At 41.3% G+C, this 18595-nt stretch overlaps 1 protein-coding gene across 6 annotated transcripts in view; it reads right to left on the bottom strand.

Moving 5' to 3' along the window:
* The window catches only part of LOC132824447 (midasin-like), a 103538-nt gene extending 93705 nt beyond the window's left edge, over positions 1-9833 (bottom strand). For all 6 annotated transcript variants that reach the window (XM_060838958.1, XM_060838963.1, XM_060838960.1 and 3 more), the window contains exon 1: positions 9729-9833. In XM_060838958.1, coding sequence (XP_060694941.1) covers positions 9729-9780 — 52 coding nt within the window. In that variant the 5' untranslated portion in view covers positions 9781-9833. The remainder of the gene's footprint in view (positions 1-9728) is intronic.
* Between the last annotated feature and the right edge of the window lie 8762 nt (positions 9834-18595).

Raw genomic sequence — 18595 nt, 5'->3', positions numbered from 1 at the left:
TAACTAATTTCGAGCATACAGGCCTAGCATATTTACTAATATTTACTAACTTAAAAGACAAAAAGACTGACACCTCCCAATTATGCAAGCAGACCGGACAGTTGTCCCATCAGAAGTAGCAGGCCAGCACTTAGCAGATGTTTTAACCCGTCTCCAGTCTCCCAGGTCAGAAGCCCTTCAAAACTTTGTGTACTAGAGATAAAAATTGTAACACCATGGTAATGGAATTTTACGAAATGTAAGAACTGTGTATAAAGGGTCTCTTGTAAGAACTGTACCTCGAGGTTTTTTGCTGCCTCAGACTTGTACTGTGAGTGCTGACTAAAAGAGGCTGTTTCCGCCACTCACCAACTCCAGTCATTATATGATCACAACACAGAAAGCATTCTATCCAGATGCATCACAACTTGGTGTTGCAAATGCACTGCCCAGGGCCATAAAAAAGCTACAGAGGGAAATGAACGCAACTCAGTCCATTACACAAGCCAATGTTTCATACATTTACTCTATCCATCAATCAGGCTGCCTGGGGAAGACAGCCAACATAATCAAGACTGCTGTCACCCTGATATACTGTAACCTCTTCCAAACTCTTCCATCAAGCAGAAGAGACAAAAGCTTAAGAACAGCTTCTTCCTTGCAGTTGTTAGACTTCTGAATGGTCCTTTCAAATCTTAAATTTGATGTTGATCTTAATCTTTGTGCACCTTCTCTGCAGTTATAGAGTCATAAAGGTAAACAGCACAGAAACAGATGCTTCAGTTTAACTCATCCATGCCGGTCAGATGTCCTATATAAATCTAGTCCCATGTGCCAGCATTTGGTCCATGTCTCTCTAAACCCTTCCTCTTCATATACCCATTCGGATCCATCGTACCAGCCTCCACCACATCCTCTGGCAGTTCATTCCATTTGTACACTAGCGTCTGCTTGACAAAGTTGCTCCTTAGGTCCTTTTTAAATCTTTCTCCTCTCATTTTAAACTCATACCCTTTAGTTTTGGACTCACCCATTCCGGGGAAAAGACCTTGCCTATTTATCCAATCCTTGCCCCTAATGATTTAATAAACCTCTGTAACATCACCCCTCAGCATCCAATGCTCCAACCTATGCAGCCTCTCCCTATAGTTCAAACCCTACAACCCTGGCAACATCCTCATAAATCTTTTCTGGACCCTTTAAAGTTTCACAACGTCCTTCTTAAAGCAGGGAGATCAGAATTGCATACAGTACTCCAAACCTGACCTAACCAATGTCCTGTATAGCCACAACATGATCTCACAACCCCTATACTCAATGCACTGACCAATAAAGGCAACCTGTGACTCCATTTTCAAGGATCTATGAACCTGCACTCCAAGGTCGCTTTGTTCAGCAACACGCCCCATCCTTACCATTAAGTGTTTAAGCCCTGCCCTGATTTGCCTTTCAAAATCAGCACCTAACATTTGTCTAAATTAAACTCCATCTGCCAATCCTTGATCTATTGACCTACCTAATCAAGATCCTGTTGTCCTGTGAGGTACCCTTCTTCGCTGTCCACTACACCTCCAATTTTAGTGTCATCTGCAAACTTACTAACTCTACCTCCTGTGTTCACATCCCATCTGAAAGGGAACATAAAACAGTTTTGGCAAATAAGGTTTTGGAGAATTCAAAAGGATTCTACAAAAACATTAAGGACAAAAGACTAAGTAGGGAGAGAATTGGGTCCCTTAAAGATTAGCAAGGCAGCCGATGTGTGGAACCACAGGAGATGGGTGATATACTAAATGACTATTTGTGCATCAGTGTTTCCTGTGGAGAAGGATATGGAAGGTATAGAATGTGAGGAAATAAATAGCAACATCTTGAAAAATGTCCATATTACAGAGAAGGAATGCTGGATGTCTTAAAATGCATACCGGTGGATAAATCCCTGGGACCTGATCAGGTGTACCCTAAAACTCTGTGGGCAGAGAGAGAAGAGATTGCTGGGCCCCTTGTTGAGACATTTGTATTATTGATAGCCATAGGTGAGGTGCCAGAAAAATGGAGATTGGCTATCATTGTGCCACTATTCAAGAAAGGTGAATAGGAAAAGCCAAGGAACAATAGACTGGTGACCCTGACATCAATGGTGGGCACGTTGTTGGAGGGAATCCTGTGGGACAGAATTTACATGTATTTGGAAAGATAAGGACTGATTAGGGATAGTCAATGTGGCTTTGTGTATGGGAAATCATGTTTCACTAACTTGAATGAGTTTTCTGAAGATGTAATGAAGGGGTTTGATGAGCATCAGACGTTCATCTTGATAGACTGGTTAGCAAGGCTAAATCACATGGAATACAGGAAGAACTAGCCATTTGGATATGGAATTAGCTCAAAAGTAGAAGACAGAGGGTGGTGGTGGAGAGTTGCTTTTCAGACTGGAGGCCAGTGACCAGTGGTGTTCCACAAAGTTTGGTGCTGCGTCTATCCATGGTATTGTATTACTCGTTCTGTTCTATTACCCTTATGCACTTTGTATGGTATGATCTGCTGGCACTGCGGGCCAAACAAAACTTTCCACTGTGCCTAGGTAGATGTGAATAATCAATCAAATCTCATCAAATCCTAGGATTTAGCCTCATCTCTAGCCAACAGGTGGGTTTAACCAAAACAAGTTCAATGGTATGGTCTTCATTAAAAATGGCTTATGTATGCAGAACATCCTCAATTCTAATTGGATGATAAAATGCCACTATCTTGAAGTAATGGAAACAGTTGAGCAATCATTATCATTGCTTATTAACAGTTTCTGGATCTAAATTCTTCAACCTGCCTGCCTGTACTGCATAGCTGGCCTCATCATTATCCATTACTGAAATCAGGTAGCAGTTTTCAGTATTCCATAACTATAAATCAAGCTGTTTTGCCTGTAGGAGGATGGGACATTGTGATACTGTCGCTGAACTAAAAATGAAGAGACCGAGGCTAATGCTCTGGGGACGTGGGTTCAACTCCCAACTCACAGCAGCTGGAATTTAAAGTTAATGATGAGCTGAAGCTTAAAGACTGGCAACTGTAAAAATCCATCTGGTTTACTGATGTCCTTCATAGGGAAGACAATCTACATTCTACAGTCAGGGCTTCATGTGACTCCAGATCCACAGTAATATGGTTGATTCTGTCGTACTGATCAAAAGGTATTCACTGATAGGCAACAAATGCTGACATTGCCAGAGATATCCCTAGGCCATTAAGAAATATTTAATAAGAACTTTCCAACCATATCCAGTATTCTTAGAAAGTTTCCTATTGGTTTCAGTCTCAATTTCTGTAGAAACTGGAAGGGTCAGTTTCCTTTCTTCATTTCCCTCTTCAATAACAAGTTGAAGCCACCATAGTCCATGCTTTCATTAAAGGGAGTTAACTGGTGATGGTTTAAGCAAGAGGCAAAGTTAAGAAGGTGGGGCCTCATGGCCACTTTAACCAGAGTGGGGATTGAATCCATGCTGTTGAGAACACTCTGCATCACAAACCAGCTGTTCAGCCCCTCTCTTCAATGAAGGCAGTGACAAAAATACAAGCTTTGAAACCTCAGATTTGACCACACTATTAAATGCTAAACTTTTATTCATACATCAAAAACAGATATATGAGAAACGTTTGCTACAAAATCCAACTTCTAAAAGGGGAATATAAAATAGTTCCTTCTGATTTTCATATGTGTGTCAATGATCAGAATGATGTAGAATAGAAGGGTTAAATTATTGCAAGTTAAGTAAATCTAGCTTAGGTTCTTTTGAGAAATGAACTTGAATTATCTGAAGTGTTCAAAATGATTAAAGGACTCAGTAAAGTAAATGTCAAAAAGTGAGGCGTGATATTAGGAACTACTTTTTCACACAAAAGGTAGTGTGAGAGCAGAATGTCAAATGGAAATGGCTGTGAATACTGGGTCAGTTGATATTTTCCAGATTGTGAATGACATTTTACAATGATACGGAGATGCCGGTGTTGGACTGGGGTGTATGAAGTTAAAAAATCACACAACATCAGGTTATAATCCAACAGGTTTAATTGGAAGCACTAGCTTTTGGAGCGCTGCTCCTTCATCACCTGAAGCTAGTGCTCCGAAAGCTAGTGCGTCCAATTAAACCTGTTGAATTGTAACCTGGTGTTGTGTAATTTTTAACATTTTACAATGTAAGTGTATCAATGGATAGTGATCAAGGCTTACAAATTTTGCTAAGGAACAGGTCAACAATGATCTCACTGACTTGTGGAAAAGTCTTGAAGTGCTGAAGGATCAACATTTTCACTGACTGCTCCAGGGTTACCTCATGCCAAATGTATCAAGAATTGATACATTCCATGACTTAGACAAATAATACACCGAATGGCCACCCCATGTGCTGTAAACAACAATTTAACACATTCTCTCACTTTTTATAAAAGGAAAAATGGCACAAATTCCACAGAAATCAACTTTTTTTCAGTGAATTTCCTGTGCTGTTACTTATCTTTCCCCCTTTGTAATGCTCTGGATGTTGCAGAAGCAAAACGGTCAGCAATCAGCATTATTATTCCTCCAAAGGAATTCAGCGTATGATGCCAAATCTAGAATGCATACAGTCAGAATAATGTATGCAGTTTTGGGATCCATGATATCGAAAGGGAACAGCCAAATATTAATTCATTAATTTGCTTCCTATTTGCATAATCTCAACTACAAAGACTTGGACAATTATGCCTGTTTTCGTTGGATTTCAGGTTTTGAAATGGTGATTTGGTAAACATTTTCAAGTTAGAAACACAGTGTATGTAGGAAGATTTTCTACTGCATCAATGAGAATGCAACAACACAAAATACATTTAAGTGACTTTGGATGGTGATAAAGTTTTTTTTGAAGTACAAATCTTAGAAATATATAATGGTTGAGGCAGAGAACATTTCAGCATTCAAAACATTAGATAGATGGTTGATGGATAAAGGAATCTGGAAACAAAGCAAGTGCATGGGATTAGGACAATGCTTGAATAGAAGATAAACTTGAACATGCACTGATTAAATGGCCTGCTCATGAACAAAGAGATCTTGGAGTGCAGGCTGAAAGTAGAGTTGCAGGTAGATAGGATTGTGAAGAAGGTATTTGGTATGCTTTCCTTTATTGGTCAGAGCACTGAGTACAGGAGTTGGGAGGCCATGTTGCGGCTGTACAGGACATTGGTTAGGCCACTGTTGGAATATTGCATGCAATTCTGGTCTCCTTCCTATTGGAAGAATGCTGTGAAACTTGAAAGGGTTCAGAAAAGATTTACAAAGATGTTGCCAGGGTTGCAGGATTTGAGCTATAGGGAGAGCCTGAATAGGCTGAGGCTGTTTTCCCTAGACCACCGGGACAAAGGGGTGTGCTTACAGTGGTTTATAAAATCATGAGGGGCATGGATAGGATAAATAGACAGATGTTTTCCCTGGGGTGGGGCAGTCTAAAACTGGAAGGCATATGTTTAGCGTTGGAGGGGAAAGGTATAAAAGGGACTTAAGGGGCAACTTTTTCATGCAGAGGGTGGTGTGTGTATGGAATGAGCTTCCAGAGGAAGTGGTGGAGGCTGGTACAATTACAGATTTAAAAGTCGTCTGGGTGGATACATGAATACGGACCGTTTAGAGGGATATGAGCCAAGTGCTGGCAAATGGGACTAGATTACTTTAGGGTATCTGGTCAGTATGGAGAAGTTGGACCAAAGGGTCTGTTTCTGTGCTGTCCGTCTCACTGACTCTATGACTCTATGACTTAGGTGAACTGGCCATGCAAAATTGCCCATGGTGTCAGGGATATGTAGTTTAGGTGGATTAGTCATGGGAAATGCAGGTTGCAGGGATAAGGGATGTGTCTGAATGGGATACTCTTTGGAGGGTTGGTGTGGACTTGATAGGCTGAATGGCCTGCTTCCACACTGTAGAGATTCTAACCTAAACTGGCAGATTAGATTAAGGGATATGCAAGAGAGATGTGGTGACAAGCATTTAAGAGAATATTACAAATACAGAGGATAGTTACATTTGAAAAGAAGGACAAATTTCAAGGCAAGATCAACATTCTATGGTTAACTAGAAAAATTATGTCAAACTTTATGAAAAAGCATATAATTATGCAAAGTTGATTTGCAAGTCAGAAGCATGGACGGAATATTATAAAAGGTAAAAAAGACAAAAAGTTGAATAAGGAAGGGGAAAGTAGAGTCTGAGAGAAAGTTAGGTTAAACATTAAAATAGCACAGAAAATTTGAATATGAGAAAAAGTGAGCAAATATAAAAATAGAGATTTCTATAAACATTTTCAAAAGAATAAAGTTAATAAAGCGTGCATTGGTTCTTGAAAAAGTGAATCTGGTGCGCTAATAATGGATAATAAAAGAGCAAAATGTCCAGATTACAGAGGAGGAAGTGCTGGATGTCTTGAAATGGGCAAAGGTGGATAAATCCCCAGGACCTGATCAGGTGTACCCGAGAATTCTGTGGGAAGCTAGAGAAGTGATTGCTGGGCCTCTTGCTGAGATATTTGTATCATCAATAGTCACAAGAGGTGCCAGAAGACTGGAGGTTGGCAAACGTGGTGCCACTGTTTAAGAAGGGTGGTAAGGACAAGCCAGGGAACTATAGACCAGTAAGCCTGACACCAGTGGTGGGCAAGTTGTTGGAGGGAATCCTGAGGGGCAGGATGTACACGTATTCCTGATGAAGGGCATTTGCCCGAAACGTCGATTTTACTGCTCCTCAGATGCTGCATGAACTGCTGTGCTTTTCCAGCACCACTCTAATCTAGACTCTAGTTTCCAGCATCTGCAGTCATTGTTTTTACCTATGTATTTGGAAAGGCAAGGACTGATAGTCAACATGGCTTTGTGCATGGGAAATCAAGTCTCACAAGTTTGATTGAGTTTTTTGAGGAAGTAACAAAGAGGATTGATGAGGGCAGAGCAGTAGATGTGATCTATATCGACTTCAGTAAGGCATTCGACAAGGTTCCCCATGGGAGACTGATTAGCGAGGTTAGATCTCATGGAATACTGGAAGAACTAGCCATTAGGATACAGAAATGGCTCAAAGATAGAAGACAGAAGGTAGTTGTGGAGTTTGTTTTTCAGATTGGAGGCCTGTGACCAGTGGAGTGCTACAAGGATTGATGCCAGGTCCTCTACCTTTTGTCATTTACATAAATGATTTGGATGCGAGCATAAGAGGGACTGTTAGTAAGTTTGCAGATGACACTAAAATTGGAGATGTAGTGGACAGTGAAGAGGGTTACCTCAGATTACGACAGGATCTTGATCAGATGGACCAAAGGACTGAGAAGTGGCAGATGGAGTTTAATTCAGATAAACGCGAGGTGCTGCATTTTGGGAATGCAAATCTTAGCAGGACTTATACACTTAATGGTAAGGTCCTGGGGAGTGTTGCTGAACAAAGAGATCTTGCAGTGCAGGTTCATAGCTCCTTGAAAGTGGAGTCGCAGGTAGATAGGATAGTGAAGAAGGTGTTTGGTATGCTTTCCTTTATTGGTCAGAGTATTGAATACAGGAGTTTGGAGGTCATGTTGCGGCTGTACAGGACATTGGTTAGGCCACTGTTGGAATACTGAGTGCAAGTCTGGCCTCCTTCCTATCGGAAAGATGTTGTGAAACTTGAAAGGGTTCAGAAAAGATTTACAAGGATGTTGCCAGGGATGGAGGATTTGAGCTATAGGGAGAGGCTGAATAGGCTGGGGCTGTTTTCCCTGGAGCGTCGGAGGCTGAGAGGTGACCGTATAGAGGTTTACAAAATTATGAGGGGCATGGATAGAGTAAACAGGCAAAGTCTTTTCCCTGGGGTCAGGGAGTCCAGAACTAGAGGGCATAGGTTTAGGGTGTGAAGGGAAAGATATAAAACAAACCTAACGGGCAACTTTTTCACACAGAGGGTGGTACGTGTATAGAATGAGCTGCCAGAGGAAGTGGTGGAGGCTGGTACAATTGCAACATTTAAGAGGCATTTGAGTGGGTATATGAATAGGAAGGGTTTGGAGGGATATGGGCCGGGTGCTGGCAGGTGGGACTAGATTGGGTTGGGATATCTGGTCGGCATGGACAGGTTGGACCGAAGGGTCTGTTTCCATGCTGTACATCTCTATGACTCTAGATGACAGATGAACTGAACAGGCATTTTGCAATTGGTCTTCACTTTTGGTCTACAATTAATATCCTGGAAATTACTGTAAATCTGGAAATGGAAGTGAGTAAGGCAGTCAAGAAAATTATAGTTGCCAGTGAATTGGTACTCAGCAAATTTTTGGAACTGAGACTGACATGTCCCTGGGTCCTTGGTAGGTCAAACCTTGATCTTAAAAGAGATGGCTAGTAATATAGTGGATATGTGGTTTTAGCATTCCAAAACTTTTTAGATTAAGGAAAAATTCTATTAGATTGGAAATGTAAATGCAACTCCTTTACTCAAAAAAAAGAGTAAGACAGAAAATAAGAAACACCAATGCAATTAGTCTGACGTGTCATGGGAAAGATGACAGAAGCTTCAACTAAAGTGACAGCAGGACTGTTTAGGAAAGTTTGCGTTAATCAGACAGGATTAACAAGATTTCGTGAAAGAGAATTCAGGTTTAACGTGTTTATTGGGCTTGGTTAAAGAAGACTTACTGCAGATAAAAGGGAACCTCGATGTACTGAAATTAGATTTCAAGAAAGCAACAATCAAGTCAGCCAGTTATTGAATGGTGAAGTATTGTAGTCTCAAAGGGTTGCTCTTGACCGGTCATGTTCACGTTTGTACGTACAACGTTAAAAATCACACAACACCAGGTCATAGTCCAACAGGTTTATCTGGAAGCACAAACCAGTGCATCCAAATAAATCTGTTGAACTATAACATGCTGTTGTATGATTTTTAACCTTATCCGCCCTAGTTTAGCAACGGCGCCTCCAAATTGTACGCACAGCGGGCTGAGAACACTTCTTGAAATCACGGTCACGTGAAGGCTTAAAAAGTCGTGAGAATGTTCAATGTAGAAAATAATATAAACTATTTAACCTCGTTTCAACAAACAAAAACTATGTTCACACTGTTGCATTTATGACTTCAGTTTACAACGTGGGATGTTAGGACAAATCACTTCAGTAATATTATTTGAATGAAAGCAAGTTCTGAAGACTTATACCAAAGTGGAAACATTAACTCGGGCTCTCTGCCCACAGATGCTGCCACATTTTCTGGGGAGTTTCAGCAGTGCGCTCGCTCTATGTTTACTTCAATAATGTTTACTGGATGGACACAGTCAAAACAAGATGACCACACATAAAGCTGAAACTTCTGGGTGGAAGGAGAAGTGCCGTCATCTCAATTATATTTTTCCAAGAGGTCACATATCTCTGAAAACTTGATGTTTACCAGCAGTTCCAAGTTTATGATTTTATTACTTCCCTCATTACACAGCCACGTATTTATTCTGACTGCGAAAGGTCAATTGAGAATCAAACGGTACGATCCTGTCACATTTGACATTCAAATAAATATTTCGATTCCTGAAAAAACGTTGTAAAACATCGTCATTAAAAGCTAAATCCACGCAGTAGAGCAAAAACCATAGAACCCTCCCCGCGTATTGGCGTGAGGCAGAATTGAAGGTCGGACTTAGTCCTAACAGGCGTATTTGTTTAGAGTTTCCGAAGCCTACGATCAAGAGACACCAAAACTCGTATCCTCTTACCTACTAATGAAGTGCAAAATATGAGGACAACACAGAAAAGTAAGATTTCCATCCTTTTAAACCGGAAAATACAAACATTTTCATTCAGAGAATCGATTCTTCAGGCTTCCAAACCAGATATTATTTTTACTTTCTGTTCATCGAACACGCCCAGTTTTATGGAATCAAATGACAAGTTTACTGCAATTCGGGATATTAGCCGCACAGTGACACGGATTTTCTTCGAAATATAAAACAATATTTTTGTTTACCCTCAAGCGAAGTGATTATTTAGGATTTTACACAAGATTGTTTTTTTTGTGCATGGACATGCAATCGAATTCTTGAATCCATTCAATGAGCAGCTGGCGGGAAAACAAGATTTTAAAAAGCGATTTGTGAAATTCAGCCTCAAAGGAACGACAGCAGCACCCTGCTTGTTACACTCTCGCTCAATGGGTCATGTATTTGAACATTCAAACAAATTCCACAGATATTGCATGGAAGGCTTTGCAAAGTACCCCACGCCGCTCAGAAACTGCAGTTCTAATGAAGAAAACTATGATTGTGTTTTTGCACCTCTATGTACAGGCATTTAGCTATTTCTCGAGCACACCCCTACCCTTCCATCACTGCTCAGCTGATTGTGACGAGTGTGCCAACAGTAAACCTCTCAGAGGCTCAGACGCTGTGAAATCATGGTAGAAATCAGCGTGGTCAGTGTCGTGGAGAAAATACAGAAAATCACCAGGAGACAAAGCGAATTCTTCAAGAAGTAGGTCTTTTATTTGCAAAGAAAAAAACCGTAACACTGAGAAAGCAGATTCTCGACTGCCCACGTGCCTCAGGGTCCTTGGATTTTTTAAACTCATGTTTCTGTTAGCTTATCAGCATGTCCAACAATATATTAATCAAAGTACCTCACTCCAGCTACACAATAAACCAGTGATGTTAGTTTCCATTATCTCTTTAGTTGTATATTCTACTTAATGTTATTCTAATGTCACGGTTAGATATTTATTGCTAACTCTGCTACAGTGATCTTCCATTCCAGACTAACCTTTCATGATAGATATTGAGCTATTCCAATCTATTACAATAGTCTCCTGTCTCAAGCTGACTCTACTAACTATTAGTTAGATATTTTAATGTCATGTCCCAAATATTTTGGTCCCAATCCTGTCATAATAACACTTAACAGAGAAACTTGTTTTTTTACTTGTGTTATCTCATCTCGCAATAGTGACCTTTTAGCTTTAAACTTACTCTGCTAATTGGTGTAAGAGCATTCCACTATTCTTATCCCATCCTGCCACAGTGACCTTTTGACTAGCGTAGCATTCCACAGACTCCTTGTAACAGATCACCAGTAGTCTTTATGCTTTAACCCTTCCCATGTTTTCATGTTCTTTATTTTCCAAATTCCCCCCTTAGAGACCTACTAGTCTCACCTAGAGAAAGAAGACAATAAACTCAGCCCCTCTTGTGCCCAATACAAATAATGTAGGTCCCAACACGGACTAAATAATTTTAGGTGTCTAAGACTTAAAGGGTTCTTCGTCCATTCCTGGGGTCCCTTGGGCCAAAAACCTTTCCTCCGATAACCAGAACAGGAAAAAAGACCCAAGATCCCTCACAATCTAGGACCCGCGTGTTCTTCAAAAGTATCATCAATGTCCCCACGTGGACATATTCTTTGCACCGTGGTGGTTGTTAGGTCATAATAGTAGAGCGGTGGGGTTCCATCAGAGGAGTAAGTGCTTCCTGGGGTAGCTGAAATGACCACAAGTTGCTGTGTAGTGACGCAAACTAAAAAGGACTCATAAAAGGTAAAGCACAACAAAAGATGAAGGCGACAACAAGCAAAACCACATCTACAATAAGACCAATCTTGACAAACCATTGCTCTCCAAGACCCTAATATATTATCCAGCCAATCAAAAGCCTGATGACCAAACCCCAAATTGTCTTTTAGCTCCCATCTTAGATTCTTTAGTTTTTCCATTGCTTTAGTAAAAGATCCCCCAGGGATAGTGTTGTTAGGTATAAAGGTACAGCAATGTTCCCGAAACATCACACAAACCCCATCTTTCTCTGCCAGTATCCAATCTAAGGCCTGTCTGTTTTGCCATGTCATTTTGATAGTAATATCCAATTGTTCTCCCAAGGCCACAGTATAATTGATAAATCTGTGCTGGTTGTAATAAATGTAAATAATCCATTCAGTATTCTTGCTAACACCCTATCACTGGGATAAGAGCCTCCCAGCCCGCAGCAATCTCATTGTGGGCCTTAAACTCATTAGGAATACCTCTTGGCTGTCCTATGCTATCAATCCGAATCATCGGATCAGCGAAATACAGTCACTTAGTTTGGCGCAAAGTTGACTGTGATGTAGCATCAATCTGCATGTGTGGCGATATAGCTACCTTGTATAGGAGCATTACATGGGCACAGCTGCCACTCCAGTCAGCGGGCAGTGTCAGGCACAACCCTCCTTTCTTACCACACAGCTACCAAGTATCTGCCAGTGGGAAATATTGAGAATTTAAAACAGCCCCAAATGTGGTGTCCACCTCTAGTTCAATTGTATTCCTGCAAAGACCCTTAAAATAGCCTACTAGTGTGCACCCATTTCGCTTAAAGCAATCAAAACTCAACCCTTCCCATATCCTGAAAGCAACCACAGGGAATGTGTAATTAGTCTTACAGATGGACCATGGGGTACTATAGCCACACCATCGTTGGAGTTGCTGCCTGCCTACATTATCCTGCTGATAGAATGTAGAGGTCTGAAGTAGGAGGCACTAAAAGGAGCAACGGGATTGCCTGTAAGTTGATGGATCATCCGGGTTAAGAGGTCGGCTAGAATGCTGCAGACATCATTGAGTACAGGTGGTCAAGTTATAAGGCATAAGTCCTCGTCTGCTGTTCATTCCTTCCATTTACCTGAGTCAATTATTGTATGAAGAATTCTATAAGTTGGTGATTGAAATGGTCCTGGCATGCACTTGTTAAATGTCTGGAAGCGATTAAACCATTGAATAAAGCATTTAGTTTGGCATAAGGATAGATCCCTGTAGTCCACAAGTGAAAATGCAATCAGTTCTTGAATTTGAGAAGGCAGATGATTACCTAGGCCACATGCTGACAACTATGAAACTATGTCTTTTCAAAAATGATATTCTGGCATTTCCAAGATGGAATTTGCTCAAGACTTGGCATGTGGAGTGAGTACACAAAAATCTGGCATATTGAAGTTGTGCTGAATAATGTACGCTGGATTTGCAACAATAGTGCAAAGGATGAAAAGAGGAGATGCTTTCTGAAGGCTGTTTAAGTTTGAATATTTTGCAAAACAAGGAGGAACTCCACCAGGTACAATGTGGTAAGTAGACCTGCTTTGGTGCAACGTAGAAACCAGTGTTGCTGATGGATGTAGTTGTCATTTCAAAAGCAGACCAATCTGTCCCTCTTTCGCCTCCAGGCATCTTAGTGGGCTAAGGTTCCCTTGAGTGTTAATGCTATTGCAGACACAAAGGTGACTTTTGCCATCACGTCATGGGTTACGTGGAAGTTGTACATATATCCCTTTGAGTCCATGCATTCTGACACTCATCAAACATCACTGTACAGTGCGGCTCAGACTTAGGTGGTCTTGCTTTAGTCAACATCGTCAACACTTCTGGTTCCCACATCCCCCAAATATCTTGAATATCACTTGCTTTATCCCCTATCCAATAAACATTAACATCTTTAACTTCTTGCATCACCAATTGTGTATTGGCCTTTTCTAAGACCTCTAACTGCAGTAAAGCATCCCTTTAGACACTAATATTGGCAGAACTGTTTCCCTACCTTCCATTTCTAATCTTACTGGAGCTGTAAATTGAGTTAACTGTGATTTCCTTGAGAACCCTACAGTTTTAACAGATTTACTTGATATGGGAAGGTGAGAGGCATACCCTGGCTGTACACAAGTGTATGTAGCTCCAGTATCTATCTTCACCACCCTCCTGTATTAACTTGTATTACTGGTTCTTGATCAGCCTCCCATGCTATTACAGGGTAGTGCTCCTTCCCACCCAGGTTCTCGGGGCATCCCTAACCCATCCCACATGGGTTAAGAGGTCCAGCTAGGCCTGTAGATGTCTGGAAAATGGCCGCTGGGGATTCCTGCTGTCTAGGCGCACTGTAGGCAGAGAGGACCCGCTCCAATAAGGACAATTCCTCCTAAAGTGGCCTGGTTGATGGCATCCCCAGCACATCATTTCTGGCCCCCCGCCTTGAGCCTGATTATTTATCATGTACCTTAGTTCCCCATTCCTCCGTCCCTATCCTTGGGGACTCCAGTTCTGTGTCGGCTGTTGTTTAAATCTGTCCTGCCCCTGATACCTCACCTACAGGAAAGCTTCTCTAAAAACCTCCATTGCTGGTATGGGACTTTCTGGCCCCTGTCTGGCTACCTGATAGGACCCCCGCCCTGTGCCGGCACTTGGTTCATGTCGGTGTTGATTCATGTGTCGGTTCTTACTGGCAACACCTTTGTAGCCTCTTTTTTGTTCTTTTTAAGCTCTTTGAGCTGCATTTGTGCCAGCTTCCTTTGCACCTCCTCCAGCTTTGAACTCTCCTTCAGACAGTTTCTCTTGGGCTTTTTGAAACCTTTCAACTACATGATCTACATGATCTCTAAGTTCCTGGTGACTCATCAATGATGTCAGACCCACCACCTTCTCCAGTCTTGACCTGACTTGGGAAGGCATTGCCTCAATGATGGAATTTCGAAACATTGTGGTCAGCAACTGATTAGTCTCCATGTCTTGCTCTGTTTCCAGCCTCCACTTCTTCAACTGTTTCTCCAAATTGACAGCCAGGTTTTCACTGTCTCCCAAGAGACCCCCTCTCAGAGCCTGAGGGTCCATTTTGGGTGTATAACGGTCTCTTAAGGCCTGTCATACATTCTGTCGCACTCAATCAAACCCAACCCCATCAGTCTGCCACATTTTTCAAACAGGCTCAGAAAATTATTTCCTTTAACTTCGGGAATCCTACCAATCTCACCAGCAGTGCCTTCAAGTCTTCTATAGCCAGCAATCGCCCCGCGGTTTCATCTTCAAAAGCCCTCATCCACCTTCCTGCTCCCTCATGTAAAATGGACAGCACATTCTTCAGCCCTTCCAGATCCTGAGTTCCTCAAGGAATGTATTGTGGGTTTCTCCCCTCTTTTATAAGGAGCAGTAGCATCCTTCCCTATTGACCCTTTTTTCCTTTTACCGACACTACATCTTAATAATTCACCCTCGAGCTCTGAGTCCGATGCTATTTCTAATTCTTTAGGTACTGGGGTCTTTTTCTTTCCTTGTCTCATCGTCCCTTTTTGCTTGCGCTGTGTCACTTTCAATGCTTTTCTCTTCAGCCCTTCTTTCGTATCGCAATGGGTATTCCTCAATTGTTTTTTGTTTCCTTAGCCCATGGAGCACACTAATCTCATGTTTCAGCTTTTCTTGCCCTCATTGTATAGCTTCTATTTGCTCCTGGCTGTCCCTTTTCTCTCTTTCTCTTCTTTCCCTCAGTTCATTTTTGTTTTCCGCAATTCCATCCCATTCTAACTGTCCCTCTATTTCTACTGTTCCCTTTATTACTGGACACTGCTACAATGCCTCTTCATTCGAGTAGGGAGGAGGTCTATTCAACCCCTTCACATCTGGGCATGGGGTGGTGGGGGGAGGTGGCTGATTCCTCCCTTTCCTGTTGCCCATAATTGCTCAGCTTGTTCTTTTGCACCTTTCCTAGTCACCATGGTGCCTGACAAGCTTCCTTCAGGCCCTCACCCTCTTCCTGAAAAGCTTCAGTATTTCCATCTCCTGTTCCCTTTTTTGGTTTCTATTTTTAGATTTATCTTTCAGATGGCCCCCCATCTTGAGCATGATTATTTATCATGTACCTTAGTCCCCCATTCATACATTTTTAGTTAGTCCTTCCATCTCATTGCACATATATGCCAAAAGTACCTTCCTTTGGCCATTAGTTCTTAGTTCTTTTTTCCCATTTCTCAGAAATTTTTACAATATCATTTCTTGCTACTGGAAATTTCTTACTCAGGATCTCAACTGCAGTCCCTTTATCCATCCTACAATATATTTCAGTCCAACTAATGTATTATCTTTGCTCTCATAAATCACTTGTCAACGGAGGGGGTGGTGGGTCTGACATCATTGATGTAAACCCCTAACTTTATAACTTGCAATTGTCCCTTACCAATCTATCAATTCCTAAATGTCCTCAATTGCAGCTAGTTAATACAAACAACCTATTCTCATTCATTCAGCCTAAACCAACCTAGGACTGCACTTTCGAAATGCACCAATCACTAACAGTTTCTTGAGAAATTTCTCTCTCAGAAAAAAAAAACTATCTTAAATTCTTACAGTGCAAAATAAAATCAAAATACCCCTGGATCTTGAGTTCCAGGGAAACAAAACACAAACATTTAACCACCAACAAACAATTATGCATACAAATCAGACCACAATGATTAAACTATAAAAACACACATACACACAAACAAAATCAGCTGTAAATCAATCTGTCGCAGCCACATCCTTACTTAAACAGACCCTTTGTTCATTTCAAAAAGTTTCATTATCCTACAGGCCTTATCTAAAACATTTAACAGTCTAGTAATACGATAACACTATAACTATTCTCTGCTATTTTACTTTTACTCATCCACTACCAATCTGCCAGCTTTCTAAACAGGTCTATCAGTGCTTCCAGTAAAACAATTTCCCCTTATTTATGATTTGGAGATGCCACTGTTGGACTGGGGTGTACAAAGTTAAAAATCACACAACACCAGGTTATAGTCCTACAGGTTTAATTAGAAGTACACTAGCTTTCGGAGCGACACTCCTTCATCAGGTGATCCCCTTATTTATTCTGCCCTATGTGTCTATGGGTCTTATAAAAGAATTTCCCCTTATTTATTCTGCCCTATTTATCCATAGGGTCTTATATACACCGTGGATTTTTACTCAGACAATTGCTACATTCTATTCTCACTCACCCCTTACCCCACTGCACAGTTTTCTTGACCAATTCTCCACGTCTCCTTCAGCAGCAATTTACCTCTCACTTTTGGATCTTGGATCGGAGAGACCCTCCAGCAGGTTCCTGCACCTCCAAGTTCCTAAGGACCACTCTAAGCCAACAGAATATAGTCTGAATTCCACAGCAAAAATGCTAACTTTATTTTTGTTGGGTACCCTGATTCTGTCAGTCTCGGGAGTGCCGCCGATGGACCAAGAAGCGCCCTCTCACTGCCGCCCTCCTTCCAGGTGAGTCTCTGCACGACCCAGCTCGCAGCGCCAAATTTGTTGTGGAGAAAATATAGAGAATCACCAGGAGACACAGACAGTTTTTCCAGAAGTAGGACTTTTATTTGCAAACAAAAAACCGTGACTCAGATAAAGCTGATTCTTGAATGCCCATGAAGCTCAGGGTTCGTGGATTTTTGTATTTTTTTTATCATGTTTCTGTTAGCTTATCAGCATGTCCAACTATATTAGTCATAGTACCTCACTCGAGCTACACAATAAACCAGTGATGTTAGTTCCCATTATCTCTTTAGTTATACATTCTACTTAATGTTATTCTGATGTCACGGTTAGATATTTATTGCTAACTCTGCTACAGTGATCTTCCATTTTCTGTAATCTATTCAGGTCCGTGAAATGATTTGTAAGGGCTGATTAACATTATCATCTTTTGTGGAGACTTGATGGGGATGGTATTGTTTACAATAATGACATGTATTCTGAGGTAGTTTTTAATGTAGAAGTAGGCCTGATAAGGGTTTAAGGTGAAAGTGATGTTTTAATTTCAGTCCATATTGTAGTAGCAACATATATTATGGTTCCATGGCTTTATGAATGAATGAATAAAACTGAGTTATTATGGGTTAGCAAAGGGTTTTGTATGAATGAACAGGAATCTGGTATTAATGAATATAGTGAGCTGGCGAGTGAGTTAGTAAGGATAACGTAAAACACAATATCTCCCACCAAAGCCACTCACTATCCTGACTTGGAAACATATCACCGTTTCTTCAGTCTGGCTTGGATTAACTCACCAGCACCGTCTCAAACAGGAAAATTGACATTTTGGGCAGGAGCCCTTCATCAGGAATCAGATTTTAAGTATCCAAATGTCAATAGGGCATTAATTATCCCCCATGTGGCTCTACTTTTTTTTTCCCCTATTGCCATTTGGACACTTAAAATCTGATTCCTGATGGAGGGCTTCTGCCCGAAATGTCAATTTTCCTGCTCCTCGGATGCAGCCTTACCTGCTGTACTTTTCCAGCATCACTCTAATCTAGGCTCTGATCTTCAGCATCTGCAGCCATCACCGTCTCAAGGTCAACTTTAGAACATAGAACATAGAACAGTATAGCTCAGAACAGGCCCTTCAGCCCACGATGTTGTGCCGACCACTGATCCTCATGTATGCACCCTCAAATTTCTGTGACCATATGCATGTCCAATCGTCTGTTAAATGTCCCCAATGACCTTGCTTCCACAACTGCTGCTGGCAATGCACTCCATGCTCTCACAACTCTCTGTGTAAAGAACCCGCCTCTGACATCCCCTCTATACTTTCCTCTAACCAGCTTAAAACTATGACCCCTCGTGTTAGTCATTTCTGCTCTGGGAAATAGTCTCTGGCTATCGACTCTATCTATGCCTCTCATTATCTTGTATACCTCAATTAAGTCCCCTCTCCTCCTCCTTTTCTCCAATGAAAAAAGCCCTCCAGTCCAGGCAGCATCCTGGTAAACCTCCTCTGAACCCTCTCAAACGCATCCACATCTTTTCTATAATAGGGCG

The sequence above is a fragment of the Hemiscyllium ocellatum genome, chromosome 18 (assembly GCF_020745735.1).
Source record: "Hemiscyllium ocellatum isolate sHemOce1 chromosome 18, sHemOce1.pat.X.cur, whole genome shotgun sequence".
NCBI lineage: Eukaryota > Metazoa > Chordata > Chondrichthyes > Orectolobiformes > Hemiscylliidae > Hemiscyllium > Hemiscyllium ocellatum.
Note: the sequence above shows the minus strand (reverse complement) of the source record. Positions and strands in the feature narration are given on the sequence as shown.